At 53.7% G+C, this 15,215-nt stretch overlaps 4 protein-coding genes across 4 annotated transcripts; 2 read left to right on the top strand and 2 right to left on the bottom strand.

Moving 5' to 3' along the window:
* Positions 1-1,978: 1,978 nt before the first annotated feature.
* Positions 1,979-5,269, top strand: KD926_009961 (calcium-transporting ATPase; the record flags this gene model as incomplete). The annotated part of the gene is made up of 5 exons (XM_053102460.1): positions 1,979-2,096; positions 2,171-2,328; positions 2,406-4,721; positions 4,783-5,105; positions 5,164-5,269. The coding sequence occupies 5 exons, from the start codon at positions 1,979-1,981 to the stop codon at positions 5,267-5,269; spliced, it is 3,021 nt and encodes a 1,006-aa protein (XP_052954074.1).
* A 1,047-nt stretch (positions 5,270-6,316) lies between these two features.
* On the top strand, positions 6,317-8,088 carry KD926_009960 (putative l-fucose permease; the record flags this gene model as incomplete). The annotated part of the gene is made up of 6 exons (XM_053102459.1): positions 6,317-6,451; positions 6,545-6,645; positions 6,708-6,925; positions 6,976-7,320; positions 7,388-7,618; positions 7,691-8,088. 6 exons carry the CDS (start codon positions 6,317-6,319, stop codon positions 8,086-8,088), a joined length of 1,428 nt encoding a protein of 475 aa, XP_052954073.1.
* A 769-nt stretch (positions 8,089-8,857) lies between these two features.
* On the bottom strand, positions 8,858-11,947 carry KD926_009959 (non-specific serine/threonine protein kinase; the record flags this gene model as incomplete). Its single annotated transcript, XM_053102458.1, has 4 exons — positions 8,858-11,226; positions 11,283-11,430; positions 11,497-11,614; positions 11,727-11,947. The coding sequence occupies 4 exons, from the start codon at positions 11,945-11,947 to the stop codon at positions 8,858-8,860; spliced, it is 2,856 nt and encodes a 951-aa protein (XP_052954072.1).
* Positions 11,948-13,647: 1,700 nt separating this feature from the next.
* cdc43 (protein geranylgeranyltransferase type I subunit CDC43) lies at positions 13,648-15,180 on the bottom strand (the record flags this gene model as incomplete). The annotated part of the gene is made up of 5 exons (XM_053102457.1): positions 13,648-13,808; positions 13,863-13,971; positions 14,035-14,372; positions 14,442-14,487; positions 14,599-15,180. The coding sequence occupies 5 exons, from the start codon at positions 15,178-15,180 to the stop codon at positions 13,648-13,650; spliced, it is 1,236 nt and encodes a 411-aa protein (XP_052954071.1).
* Between the last annotated feature and the right edge of the window lie 35 nt (positions 15,181-15,215).

Here is a 15,215-nt window from a genome sequence, read left to right as displayed (position 1 = left end):
GATAGAGGTGACGGGGTTTCCAAGAAGGGGTTAGGTAGTTTGGAGTTGGGAGTAGGGGGGAAGAGAAGAGATAAGATGCAGATAGAAAGAGAGAGAGAGAAGGAGGGAAAGATTGGAAGACAAGCACAGGAAGGAGTAGAAGAAACACAAAACAAAGCTGATGAATTCACGAGAGAGTTGGCGGATGCGATCCTCACAGCAACGAGAGATGAACCGGTGAGGTGACGGCCAGCAGGCTCGCTCTTGAGTAGTCAGCTTTAGCGAGAGGGCGGGTTGTTTGTCCTGTTTGTCTGGGCTGCCTGGCTCTGCCTGGGATGGGTGCCTGGGGCAGCCACTCGCCATCCTGGCGAAGCGGTGTGATCGTCCGCCTTCACCCTTGTCCTGAGGTCCTGAGCAACCGAGTCCATCGAGAGCGAGGAAGACTCCCGGGACTCTAGAGAATACCCCTGATCTTCATGTCCCTAGGGCCCAGGGAGCGAAGCAGAGATCAAGTCCTAGTCACCGGCAAACTGATCAATTCGATGTAGTAGGTTGAGGAAATCTGCATTTTGCGAGATATCTTCATGGTCCTAGACCTCGCGGGGAAGAACGATAGAGTTGCAATCGTATGAAGGGTCCAGAGCACGACCCCAAGTCAAGTGACACCGTCTCCATCTCTTTGAGATCCTTTGCTACGTCTCTGCTCCAAATTGAGTAAAGGGCTTACGAGTCCCTGCATCTTAGAACTAGGGCATTGAACCACTCTTGTCGGTGCCACCCTCTTTATTTACCTTTCAAGAAGTGTTATCCAGTATAAAATGGGGAATCATCTGCTACATTTGACATTTACGCAGCCCCTGCAGACCGATCCTTCAGTCACGCAATTCTCGTTCATGCGGTATGGGTTGCTGTGGCGGTCTATACAAACGAACTCCCACCGTTTGGTAGACCGGATCAAGTTGAGAGGGGTCAAGGTGAAGTTGCCCCCGGTACAAGGGCCACACATACTAAGTACGTTGTAGTTATGTCATTGGGAATCGAGTGGCTAGGAGGGACGATTCTCGTTCCCGAGAGCGAGAGGCGATAACGAACCACAATGGATCCTCGCGTACATCCTTGCCCTTGTTCATCGTCATGCTGCCCTATGATGAAGAGCGGGGCGTCCAGGATGGCTCAAGAAACATGGTACTGATTACTGAATCTCTCGGATGGGTCTTGGAGACAAGGCATCACTATTTCCTGGGTGGAGTCCGGTATCCGCAGGTAATAATGAACAATGCACGGAGGCTGAGAAATCGTCCATGCTTTCAGCACGACACCAGAGGGTTTAGACTCGAAAATTCCCGTTCAAGTCCACGGAGAGTACGGATGGATTTCTACCAACCGGATACCAAAAAGAAGAGCCATACGTGGTCGGAGGGAAGAGTAGACATTGGACCGACAGCCCCAGGAACGGACTCCATCCACGGAACGGTCACGGTACGGTTCAGCCCTGTAGGCTTTGCTTTTGCCGGCATTGGAAAGAACACGTTTAGTTAGTTCTATAGAAGACGACGAAGCTGACCGACAGCGTTCACCTCCCGAAGAATCAATAGTATGCACACTTGTTTTTAATCTCGAGATTCCTCGATATTCTTCGGAGGATTAATTATTATTAACCCGGCCCTGTCGCTTCTCTGGACTGACTGACGGGACTAGTCACCTGGACCATCCAGCGGCCACTTGGCGTTCCAATGTTCACGTCTTAATCTGGGTATCTCCGGACCGCCCTGCCCTGCCCCATACTTTCCTTTTCTTTCTTTCCCTCCTCTGGCCCTCTCTCGCTTTATTTTTCTTTCCTTCTCGTCCTCTCCCTCGTCCTCTCCCTCTTTCTCTCTCTCTCTCTCTCTCTCTCTATTCCCCTTCCTTTCTTTCCGTTTCTTGTTCTCCCCTCCCTTTCCCTCTTGTGTTTGTCTGCTCCTTCAACTCTCGTCACTCTTCTCTCATTGCTGTGGCGGACATGGAGCAATCCTACCTGTCCTCCCCAGCGGAGGTGCTGGGGCATTTCAATGTCTCAGAGCACGCTGGTCTATCGCAAGACCAGGTCGCGAAATCGAGGCAGAAGTATGGCCCGAATGGTTAGTCGCCGACCCGTTTCCCTTCCCTCTCCATCCTCGAGACCAATCGCTAACTCAATGCTGCCGTGGTTTAGCTCTCGCGGAAGAACCCCCGACTCCTCTCTGGGAGCTGGTGCTGGAACAATTCAAAGATCAGATGGTTCTCATTCTTCTGGGCTCCGCCGCCGTGTCTTTCGTCCTGGCTCTCTTTGAAGAGGAGGGCGATTGGACTGCGTTCGTTGACCCTGCCGTGGTACGTTATATCCAACCCGAACGTCGTCCTTCTGCCTCGCGCGTTTCGAATCCGCTGACCGCGTGCGACGATGACAGATCTTGACTATCTTAATTCTCAACTCGATCGTTGGTGTTACCCAGGAGAGCAGTGCTGAAAAGGCTATTGCGGCTCTGCAACAATATTCTGCAAACGAAGCTACGGTGGTTCGCGATGGCAAAACCCAGCGGGTCAAGGCGGAGGACTTGGTTCCCGGCGACGTGATTCACGTCGCCGTTGGAGATTGTGTCCCCGCGGACTGCCGCCTGATTGCTGTCCACAGCAACAGTTTCCGAGTCGACCAGGCCATCCTGACGGGTGAGAGTGAGAGCGTCGCCAAAGACACCCGACTGGTGTCCGACAAGCAGGCCGTCAAGCAGGATCAGGTCAACATGCTCTTCTCGGGAACAACGGTGGTCAATGGGCACGCAACGGCTCTGGTCGTCTTGACTGGAGGATCGACCGCCATTGGTGATATTCATGAGAGCATCACGTCCCAAATCTCGGAACCGACTCCCCTGAAGCAGAAGCTCAACGACTTTGGCGACATGCTTGCCAAGGTGATCACCGTTATCTGTATCTTGGTCTGGCTGATTAACATCGAGCATTTCAACGACCCGTCCCACGGTGGTTGGACCAAAGGAGCCATCTACTACCTCAAGATCGCTGTCTCCCTGGGCGTCGCCGCCATCCCGGAAGGCCTGGCGGTGGTCATCACCACTTGTCTCGCTCTTGGTACCCGCAAGATGGCCCAGAAGAATGCCGTCGTCCGATCCCTTCCCTCTGTGGAAACCCTCGGTAGCTGCAGTGTGATTTGCTCCGACAAGACGGGAACTCTTACCACCAACCAGATGAGCGCGGAGAAGATGGTCTATCTGAACAAGGCCGGTAACGGCGTGGAGGAGATCGATGTGGAGGGCACTACGTTCGCGCCTGAGGGGAAGCTGTCGCAGAGCGGCAAACCCGTGCAAAATCTTGCGGTCTCCTCGTCAACAGTGCGACAGATGGCTGAAGTCATGGCCCGTTGTAACAGTGCGACTCTCGCTCACGACGCCAAGAGCGGCGTGTTCTCGTGTATCGGTGAACCCACCGAAGGCGCCCTGCGGGCCTTGGTTGAAAAGGTTGGAACTGATGACGCTGCTACGAACGCCAAATTGTTCGGTCTGCCAACCTCCCAGAGGCTCCATGCCTCGAGTGCGTACTATGAATCCCGCCTGCCACTGAAAGCAACCTACGAGTTCTCCCGCGATCGTAAGAGTATGTCGGTTCTCATCGGCGGCGACAAGCAGCAAAGGCTCCTGGTCAAGGGTGCCCCCGAATCCATTCTCGAACGTTGCACCCACGTGGTTCTGGGATCTGACGGACCCCGCGTGCCTATCTCTAAAGATCACGTCAAGGTGCTCTCCGAGGAAATTGTGGAGTACGGAAACCGTGGTCTCCGCGTGATGGCCCTGGCTATTGTGGACGATCTCCCGGCCAATCCCCTCCTTCAGAAGGCCCAAACCCCCGACGAATATCTTCAACTGGAGCAGAACATGACCCTCGTCGGCCTCGTTGCTATGCTGGATCCCCCCCGCATTGAAGTGGCCGATTCGATCGAGAAGTGCCGGGAAGCCGGTATCCGGGTGATTGTCATCACTGGTGACAGCCGAAACACCGCCGAGTCCGTGTGCCGCCAGATCGGTGTATTCGCCGAGGGTGAGGATCTGGCTAGTAAGAGCTACACGGGTAGAGAGTTTGACGGACTGTCGGAGAGTGAGAAACTTGAGGCCGTCAAACGTGCATCTCTGTTTTCGCGCACCGAGCCTAGTCACAAGTCTCGACTCGTTGATCTCCTTCAGTCTCTGGGCCACGTGGTTGCGATGACCGGTGACGGCGTGAACGATGCCCCTGCCTTGAAGAAAGCGGACATCGGCGTTGCTATGGGCACGGGAACCGACGTGGCTAAGCTCGCCGCCGATATGGTTTTGGCCGATGACAACTTTGCCACCATCACCATCGCCGTCGAGGAGGGTCGGTCGATTTACAGCAACACCCAGCAGTTTATCCGTTATTTGATCTCGTCCAACATCGGTGAAGTCGTGTCTATCTTCTTGACTGCCGCCTTGGGCATGCCCGAAGCCTTGGTCCCCGTCCAGCTCCTCTGGGTCAATCTGGTCACCGATGGTCTTCCCGCCACCGCTCTCTCGTTCAACCCTCCGGACCACGATGTGATGAGACGGGCCCCTCGCAAGCGCGACGAGCCCCTGGTTGGCGGCTGGCTCCTGTTTAGATACTTGGTCATCGGTACCTATGTCGGTGCTGCTACGGTCTTTGGCTACGTGTGGTGGTTCCTGTACAACCCCGAGGGACCTCAAATCACATTCTCGCAGCTGGTAGGTTTCCAGAGTCTTCCACTCGATTTTTCTTCCCCATCTTACTGACACCTGCTCGCAGTCTCACTTCCACAACTGCTCCGCCCAGTTCCCCGAAATCGGTTGCGAGATGTTCTCGAACGAGATGTCTCGCTCTGCCTCCACCGTGTCGCTGTCTATCCTGGTCGTGATCGAGATGCTGAACGCCATGAATGCGCTTTCATCCAGCGAATCCCTTCTGACCTTTGCTCTCTGGAACAACTTGATGCTCGTCTATGCCATTATTCTCTCGATGGCCTTGCACTTCGCCATTCTGTACATTCCGTTCCTGCAGGGACTGTTCGCCATTCTCCCCTTGGATTGGATCGAGTGGAAGGCCGTGCTAGCCATTAGCGCCCCCGTGATGTGAGTTCTCCCTGGCTGCTAACTTGCCCTTGCTCTTGACGCTAACGACTTCCAACAGCATCATTGATGAAGCACTCAAGTTCGTGGAGCGCCAGTTGTATAAAATTCCTGCGAAGACTGATAGACAGCAAAACGGTGCCGCCTCTAAGCCTAAGAGGGCGTAAATTTTGGTTGATGAAGAGATGATTTCGTATATCCCACTGGGTATGTTCATGATAGATCTAATAGACATGGACCCGTTGGATAGTCGGTTTGTATTTTGTTCATTTTGTTTTTCTCTTTTGGACACCAGGCGACCGGCATGTATCATGTTAGATGTTCCTAGCGTCTAGACAACAACGAAGAAATGAATGTTTCCCTCGGGATGCCTCAGGTAGACTTTTGCATTGTATGCACTCGCGGAGACACGTTGGACCCCGTGATCTTCTTCTCTTTTGGTCATCCATCCCGGCACTAATTTAGCCTAATTAAAACCGCCCATCACAACGATCACTCACTCCCCCAGAACATCAAGCAAATACCCGACTGACTGGCCTTCCGTCCCCCAGGGTACATCATGCTTCCCGTTTGCACACTTATCAAACTTCAACCGGCATCCAGTCATGAGGGGGGTGTCGGGGTGTCCACGACGCACCATTAAAAACACGACCAGGATTCCCACCCCGAAAATTTGAACTAACTACCGCCCCCGGCTCAGAGTCTTGTCCTCTCGTGGCATTGGGGGATGCTGGGCCGCCCTGGCGTATCACTGGTGGATTCTTCCTCGGCGATCTTTTCCCCAGAATGCATGTTTTGCGGAGGAAAGGGAAACCGAAAAGTCTGGGGATGGATCCTCCTCCCTCCCTTCCTATCTCGTTGCTTGCCCAGGCGCTCCTCCCGGCTTTTTTTACCCTACAAATGACCCGATAGGCTCATTCCAGAGGGAAGTGAGGAGATCCTGCCGTCGACTCTTGATCGTGAAGCCCGTGACTTCCCTCAACCCCACAAGAATGCATCTACAGGGGGTACCATACTACTGATCCATGCAGCCAATCTTTCATGCAATTAATATTTAAGCAGGCTGCAGTGTAGTGAATGCATCCCTGTCTTTTTTCCCCCTCTCTTTTCTTCTATCGTTGGTGCCTTGCCGACATCTGGGATGCCTTCATCTGTCTGACCTTCATTCTCACTCACCAGTCACACAAGACACGCACCAAATCTGACCCGACAGGATGGGTGTCCTGCACTTCTTGAAGTCCCGTTCGGGATTTCGGGTGGACAACAGCAAAACCACTTCGGCAGCTACTCTTACTCTACGCCAGAGCATATGGCCCTTGACCCTCGTTACGATCCTCTTCTTCCTATGGGTGAGTTCTGAACGAACCGGGCGAGAACTGGCTCGACTCGGGCCATCTCGTCCCAGAAACGTCATGCGCTAAAGAGATGCACTGCACATCTAGGGATTTGCCTACGGGCTGCTGGATACCCTCAATAAACATTTCCAGGAGACACTGCATATCACTAGGGTCCGGTCATCTGGGCTCCAGGCTGCTTATTTCGGGTACGCATTGTTATTCACTAGATCCCACTGTCGTTGCACGGAGCATTGATAGAGGTTGCTAGTGCCTACCCACTGGCCTCTCTGGGCTATGCGAACTACCTTCTTCGGCACTTCGGTTACAAGACCGTGTTCATCTTTGGCCTGGTCCTCTATGGCATTGGAGCTCTTTGCATGTGGCCCGCGGGGTTGAATCAGTCGTTTGGCGGGTTTTGTGCCGCGACGTTTGTCATCGGCTCGGGACTGGGATCGCTCGAGTCTGCGGCGAATCCCTTCATCACCGGTATGTCGATGCGAAAAACAGGTACCCGCAGTCGGACTGACCGTCGATAGTCTGCGGACCGCCAAAGTACTCCGAGATCCGAATCAACCTTGCCCAGGCGTTCAACGGCATCGGCACGTGCGTGGCCCCGGCACTGGCATCCTACGTCTTCTTTACTACTACCGAAGATGATGTGAACGCCCTCAAGCGTGTTCAATGGGTGTACCTCGCCATCGGGATCTTCGTCTTTGTCCTCGCTGCCGTGTTCTTCGTCTCGGAAATCCCCGAAGTCACCGATGAAGATATGGCCTTCCAGGTTTCGGAGACGCATGTGAACGAGCAGGAAAAGTCATTCTGGAAGCAATACAAGCTGTTCCATGCGACCTTGGCGCAATTCACCTATACGGGTGCTCAAGGTGCGAACATGCCTCACCCGGTTCCTGCTACCGTACCCATTTGGCCAAAGCTAATTTCTGTCCCCAGTCGCCATCGCCGGGTATTTCATCAACTACGTCACGGAAACCTGGCCCGGCACCTCCAGCTCCACGGGCTCGAAATATCTCGCCGGGGCCCAGGGCACCTTCGCTGTCGGCCGGTTTCTCGGAGCGATCATCATGAAGTTTGTCAAGGCTCGTTGGGTCTTCCTGGTCTATCTCTCCTGCACTGTCGCGTTCATCGCGGCGTCCACCACCCAAGGGAGACAAAGCGGCCTAGGTACGTTTCTCATCAGTCTTGCCTTGAGTCGGACACGCAAGAAAGTCACATAGTAGGCTGACACTGGTGCAGCGATGCTCTTCCTCACCCTCTTCTTCGAGTCCGTCTGCTTCCCCACCATCGTTGCCCTCGGCATTCGCGGTCTAGGTCGCCACTATAAGCGCGGCTCGGGCTTCATCGTCGGCGGTGTCTGCGGCGGAGCCGTCGTCCCGCCGATCCTCGGCCATGTCGCTGATATGCGCAATAGTACCGGGTTTGCCATGATTGTCCCAACCATGTTCATGGTCGTTGCGTGGACCTATGCCGTGGCCGTCAACTTTGTTCCCACGTACACGGAAACCGTCGATCAGGTCGGTTCAAGCACCATCGGCCTGCGAGAGGGGGGTGGTGCTGGTTCCAAGGGGCAAGATGTCGAGGTTGGAGTCACCGAGGACCCAGAAAAGCCTCGGGAGGTACACGTCGAGAGGTGAAGTGCCAGTGGCTGGCTCTCAGACTGCTATGAACGTTTCGCGAATACGTTTACGAAAATAAATAAGATGCTTAATATTCATGACAAGTATATGAATAATGTAGATGCCGCTGGGAAGAGAACGAGAGTAAATAAACACCATGCTTGTTCTATATATGCAGGATTTCAAAATGGCAAGTCTAATTAATCAAACAAGGAGAGCAATGCATCGATCGCTGGATATCATTGGTCGTGTCTGATCCAAGAACCAATCTTGAGGACACTCGTCTAGCGGGGGAATCAACAATAACAGAAGAATAGCAGATGTTAGCAAGGTGTATCTCTCCAGAAACATGCGCGGCCAGTAGACACAAACACATGACTGCAAACAAACATTAAACAGAAATGGAAGGGTAAAAAGAAAGGTAAGGAGATAGTTGCGGGCATGGGTGTCAATAAGGTACACAGAAAGGAAATCCAGTCAAATGAAAGGATGCGCTTGAATGGGAAAGCGATGAGAATTTTTATGATGGGGCGACAAAAGGAAAAAGAAAATGAGAGAAGAGAGAGAGAGAGAATGGATTAAGTTGGTCGATGGGAAAGGAAACGCAATGGACTCATTGATCACTTTTGACCCCGACTGGTACGAGACGCTGCGCTGCAAAAAGAAGGAAAAAGAATAGAGACAAGGAGGAAGTAAATGAAAAAGCCACAGTCGCGAGGGGGTATAAGAAGGTACAAAACAGAATAAACAATCAATCGAGGCCACTCCCCAGCTCCAGGGCCACCAGTCAGGCCCGACTTGTCTTGTTGGAGATCACTGATCTCGGAGAGACGTCAGCGGCCCTACTGCCGTCCTTGGCTCCGTACTGGCTTCGGTCGGATGTTGCTTTAAGCGACGACGAACGCGGCGGGCGCAGAGGACTCGTGTCAAGGTCAGGGGCAGGAGCCAGGGCCGGTTTGCAGTTTCGCCCGGGAGAGCCAGTGAGACTCACTGTCTTCAGGTTATCATCCGAACTGACCACGTCGATGGGTGACCCGGGTTCATCCTCGGTCCCGGTGAATGCGTCGACCTCTTCGAAATCGTCATCGTCCTCCAAATCTTCCTCCTCTTCGATGATCTGGCTTTTCCTCGCCGCGGGCCGAGCTGCACCCGCAGCCGGCGCAGCCACTGCAATCTCATCGTGAGGAAATTCCGGAGCCGCTATGCCGCTCGAGACCATGAGGTTGGCTGTGTGAGACATCGGACCTTTGAAGGCCGACTTCTTCCGACGGGCAAAGACCAGGCTGGAAGATGGCGAGTACAGCATGGGCGTTGGAGCTGCCTCGTTGAACATCGAGTTCGCTCGTCCATTGGGCTCGTTCATCTCACGGTATCCATTGTTCGAGCCTCTCACCAAGCGGATATTGCTAGGGAAGCGAGAGGACGACCCTGGAGTGGTGGGAAGCACTTTGACTGAAGAGTGGGGGGACTTTGAGATCCGAGCCGTCGGAGTGGAGGCTGATCCAATGCTGTTCGACGAGACCGACGATGCCTTCGAGTGGGTGTGGGTATGGTGGATACTCCGAATCGAAGAAATGGACGAGGATGTCGATTTGCGGCCCCGTAGACCGGCCGAAGACCGCCTGTAGGAGCCCCGGGGGGTGATCGGAGATGGGGACAAGGAATTCCGATGGTGGGGGTTGCTGGTACTTAGAGGACGAGGTTGGCGAGGATAGGAATGACGATGATTGCGATAGGATGCGCTGCTTGGGGCGAGGCTACTCGCGGTGGATGCACGTTTCGCTTGCGTCGGCGTTGACAGATCGCCCGGATGAGCGGTGGACGACGATGCCGGCATGGTCTTTCTCGCAGCCTCCTGCCCCTTGGCAGGACTCAGTTTCTCCGACAAAAACTTACGATGAGACCCCGATCCACCGGCACTTTTGCCATGGGGGGACTTGGCCCGCTTGGCAGACTCTACGAACCAATGCTTCAACGAGGCCAGCTGGCTGATGATGGGATACTGGCGGCGGCCAGTACGGCGCCTGAAAATCCCATTGTGCTGCGCCAGCTCGGGTTGTGAGGCGCTGACGTGCAGCGTGCTGGGCCGCGAACGCCTTCTGTCCTTGGGCGGTGGCAACGGGCGCCGCCGCGTAGAGCTGACCGATCGGGTTGAATCCTTGTCCACGGGGGGAGGCGGAGGGGTGCTGGAATCGGCCGACTGAACCGGGACCGGCTCTGGCAAGATTGGCAACTCCGGGACGGCGAGCTGAGACGGGAGACTGCGTCGGTCTCTCCTCCCCCGTTCCTGTAGAGGCACGTTGGCCGAAGCATGCCCTTCTTCATCGACCTCAACCAACGCGGAGGATCTCTTTTCTAGGCGACTGCTTGCTGCACTCAATCGGCGAATATTCTTGGCTTCAACCTCTCTTTCGCGTCGTTTGCGCTCTCGTTTCTGCTCCTTGCGCTGCTCCTTTTCGATCAGCAGCGCCCACCAGCCCGCAAGAGGGTCACAGCGCTGCGCGAGAACACTCTCTATCACCTCATCGATGTTGATGCCTGCACTTTTCATTCGCTGCAGGGTGGTTCGCTCTAACGATGTCGAGAACGCTGGAGGTCGAGGTATTTTCAAGATTGCCAGTTGCTCGGACACGTGCTCTGCCAGGAACGGGTGAGCCAGAATCTCACCGAGACTAGGCCGGATCAGAGGTCGCTTCGACAAAAGCAGGGCGATCAGGGCCTTTGCATCATCAGGGAACTTGTCGTTGAATACAGGCTCCTCCTTAAGGATCCGTGATTTGGTAACAAGATCGTCATCCTCGTCGAAAGGAAGCTCCCCGGCAAGCAGGGCGTACAAGATGATACCCAAACTCCACACGTCCACTTTTTCACCGGCGTACTTTTCGCCCTTTAACATCTCGGGCGCGCTGTAGCATATGGTGCCACAAAAAGTTTGCAGGTAGCTCGCTTTTCCTTCGTATTCCCGGGTGAATCCAAAGTCGCATAGTTTCACATTCTCGTGCTTGTCAAGAAGAATGTTTTCCAACTTTAAATCCCGATGGACGCAAGACTTGCTGTGGACATACGCGACTGCACCGACAAGTTGTGTGAATATCTTTTTGACTTTATCGACGGGGAGCGGACCGTGGCGGAGGAGGTAATTATAAAGCTCATCGCCTACAGCAGGGTTAGCAACAGTTGACAGATTTTCCGTTCATTGTCGCATGTCATACCCGGGCAGTATTCGAGGACCAACCAGACCAGCTTTTCCGTCACGATGACTTCGTAGAGACGAGTGATATGGGGGTGAAGAAATTGGCGGTGGTGATGGATCTCGCGCGCAAGGTTCGTATCCTCCTTGTCCGAAGATTTAAGCACGACCTATTCATGTTAGTTATGAGAAGCTGGTTCGTTCCGGGAGAGCGCCTTCCCGAGCCCGTAACATACTTTAGAGCCATTCGTGAGCTTGTGGTTGGCAAGGTAGACCTTGCCAAACGATCCTTTTCCAATCAATCTTCCAAGTGTGTAATTCCCCACAGTTCGAAGATCTTTCGACGAGAATTCCCTAATACCCGAGAGCCAAAGATTAGTGCCAAGGTTTAGTAAACAGCTCTAGATGTTCCTTACTCCAGTAGTTCATGGTAGGATTGGGCAAGCTATGGTGGACAGGCGCAAACGTGGTCAGCCAAAAATGGTTGCGGAGTGGTCGCGTGTTACGAACGGGAGAGAGTGGGGAGACGGAAGCAAAGAGAAGCTGCCAATGCGCCTGCAAGACCGCACGTATTGCGCGGGTACTATTCTCGCTGCAGCACTCGTCTCGGGGGCGGGGGTTTTGGTCAAATACCTTTTCCTTTTGCTTCTGGGATTGAACCTCCGCTTTCGTCCTGGGAGGCGGCATGTGTCAAGATATCTCCGCCGGTTCTTACTTATTCCCGCGGAGGTGTGATAAGGGCGATTAGGATTGCTGCAACGGATCCCCGAATAATTGCAGATCACCTGCGGTTGCCATTCAACGAAACTTTGTAGCGAATAGGATTGGAGATTGTCGAAAGGGGGAGGGGCCAGAGCGGACTTTGAAAAGGGGGGAAGAAGAGGGACGAAGGAAGGAAGGGACCGAATCAAGGAGTCGACGGTTTGACGTAGTCGGCAGGAAAGCAATGGAAAGAAAGGATCGAAATGAGCCGCGTCGCACCGGACGTGTAAAAAATAAAGAAAGATATCTGTTAAGGTGCGTCCGTGTAAAGAGGAAATTGAGCAGAGGAATTTCCGATATTCAATGGCCGCTACCGAAATTGCACATTCGACCAGAAACGAAAGTTGCGAGGAAGACGGCAGGTTGGGTTGATGGTGGTGAGTGGGTGACAGGAGCGAGCCGCAGGTTCGAGAAGCAAGAACTTAGGAAGGGCGACCGGTAATCAAATCGGGGCCCGATAAGCGATCACTAGGGATAAGACAGAGGAAGAGTTAGTGTAAGTCCCGAAACAGTAGCACTAGTTCATTCGCGAAGCAGCGAGGACCGGAACGAGAAGAGAGTCAGGAGAAGCCATGAACTCACTGAGCTCGAAGGAAAGAGGGAGAGTGAGCTAGAGGGGGTCACAAATAATTCCGCTAACGTTAAAGCGTCAGTCGCACCTGACTTGGCAACCGCTAGAAAGATGGAATAACAATGATCAAGCAATCATGGGAGATTATGACAGCCGGGGCGTGCACCAACAAGCCGTAGGTAGACAGGCAACAACGGGGTGAACGGCCATCCCGAGTTCAATCATAATACTCCGTAGTAGGCAGTAGGGGTGACGAGGGTGGGTTGGTCCAGAAGCACGTACCAGCGAAGACAACCGAACTCATGATATTGTGGTTATTGAATAATGCTCCGTTCGAGGTGGCATTGATGAAGAGGCGATTTAGCCGGAACGTGGGCCGTTTCTGTCATGGAAAAAAGCATGTTAACTAGTTAACTAGTTACCCCCTTCGTCATCCTGACTAAGCAGCAGCAGCCCCGGAGTCCGGAGTATATCGTCTATCTCTACGGTCGACGGAGTACTTCGACTTCGACTGCAACCTCTACTCGAGGGATTCTCCCCCCGATTCCTCCAATCTTCCGCCGTCGCTGCAGGCACTGAAATCCCACCGGATTGAATCGAATGGAAGGGAATTGGCCGAGTTGTCCACTTTCCTATCGCCCGTTCCTGGGTTCGTAGCTCGGGTGGAGCGGTCTACTGACTAGTTTGCTCGTTAGTGAGTCGTTGTCTTTGCTCGGATCCGCCTGCTGCCCCTGAAATGGACCACCGCCTCATAATATTAGAACAAACGTGACGGTCGATTCGTGATTCGCCTTGCATCCTTGGCCTAGCCCGGTCAGACTCGCCGGTCAAGTTTCATCTTAATCACCTCCCAGACCTATCACCCTAAAGCATGCACGTCAGTGTTGCGATCGGCTCGGATCGTATGATGACCGACTGCATACTCAAGAAATATGATGTCACAACGGTCTAACTACACCGTAAGGAAGCCAGGATGGCATGCATTACTGTGTCTACAGTACCGTGTACATGCTACGACAGATCGCCGGAATCGACTTCTTCTCTTCTATTATCATTAAAGGCCGGATTCGGCACCTTTTCTCTCTTGCCACCAGGGCAGAGTGTGTAAGTGTCGTACTGCACGGTGACTAGCGCACAGTGCCGGGTCAACACTCTCAAGTCCCGGTTCCCCCTGGAAGGCAAGTGACACCATTCCGAAGTAAGAATGTAATAGATCTGCGTGTCTGGAGTTAGATGTCTGAAGGGACGAACGGGGCTGTCTCGGCCTACCGGGTGGCTCTCCCACTCCCTTCCCAAAGCCACCGATCAAATGCTGGGTCTTTTCAAGGAGATATCGTCGGTTGCGCTCTGCATCCACCAACGAGAATTGATCCATCATCTGTCCTCCATTCTGTCAATTCAATCTGCACCTAAGCGAGGGGAACTATCTTGGGACCCTTACCATGAGTGTTGCGCCGTTCCAGAATGAATAGCATGTATCGGCATATTTGTTACATCGACCGTTGAACCCAGCCCATTGCAGCGACTCGTTTGATGGCGCTGGTAGGTTAGGCAGTTGATCAAACGCCTCGTCTACATGGTCGGTATGGTCATTGCCTTCATGGGCGTCTTCTTCGTCGTCGTCGTCGTCGCCAAGTTCAGATGTCTGCCGAGAAACAAGCCACCGAGTCAGGGTCTCAAATGCATGGGACCCGGGTGAAAGAAGCGCCGCCGGCTTGTCGCCTTCTGCGAGACGACCGAGGAACATCAAAGCGTCAATTCCGCAGTAGGTATGCCCGGCTAAGTCTCGGAAGTAAGCAATGAGAGTAGCTTAAGGGGAGGCAATCGGCCGGAGTTAGGAAAACGTACAGTGCGATTCACATAAGGGTGCTTCGGCTATACCACCATCGTATGCCTACAAAGTGACGTCTGCTTCAGCCATTGCTTCGGAAAGAAGCGCGATATGAAGTCGGCAGCCAGGATGAAGAACTAGGGTCTAGCTGGGGCTGCGTCGGGATGATCTTACCTGACATGCTTCAATAAATTCCACCAGCTTATCCACGTCAATATCCTCCACGTCGCTCCCGCGTTTGCCTCTCAAAAGATACCTTGTACCGGCAGCGAAGCAACAAAACCGTAAATCGCCCCCGCCCTCGACTTCTCCGTTGGGACCCAACACTTCCCCGAAACTGCCGTTCTCGCGTTGCATCTTCGGAAGCCATTGTAGACACTCGGTTCGCTTGACTCGGGATAAATCGTCGCCCAGGATGACTAGAATCAGGAGCGCAAAGAATGTCGACGGCACGTTCGCCGGGTCCCAGGACTCATTCGTCGGGTTCCGTCTCTCGAGCCCAAAGTCCGTCCCTGTGAACCCCCGAAAGCCACCGGACGGGACCTGGCAGTGATAGATCCATTCAATATACCCCAGCCTCTCTTCCGGTGTGGTTTTGTTCTGCAACTCGCCCAGGATATCCAGCCCAGCGACCGTGAAGAAGGCGAGGAGGATGCGATTCGAGTCGTTGGAGGTGTACAGACTGGGCAAGAAGGTTTTCAGGCAGCGGAGGAAATACTTGAGATGACGTTCTCGGTTGAAGGTAGCTTCGGCCATGGTGTGGGGTGCCGTAGGGTCTGTGTATAGTAAAA

Source organism: Aspergillus affinis (assembly GCF_023601865.1).
Source record: "Aspergillus affinis strain CMG 70 chromosome Unknown NODE_74_length_177179_cov_84_810866, whole genome shotgun sequence".
In the NCBI taxonomy this organism is placed as follows: domain Eukaryota; kingdom Fungi; phylum Ascomycota; class Eurotiomycetes; order Eurotiales; family Aspergillaceae; genus Aspergillus; species Aspergillus affinis.
Note: the sequence above shows the minus strand (reverse complement) of the source record. Positions and strands in the feature narration are given on the sequence as shown.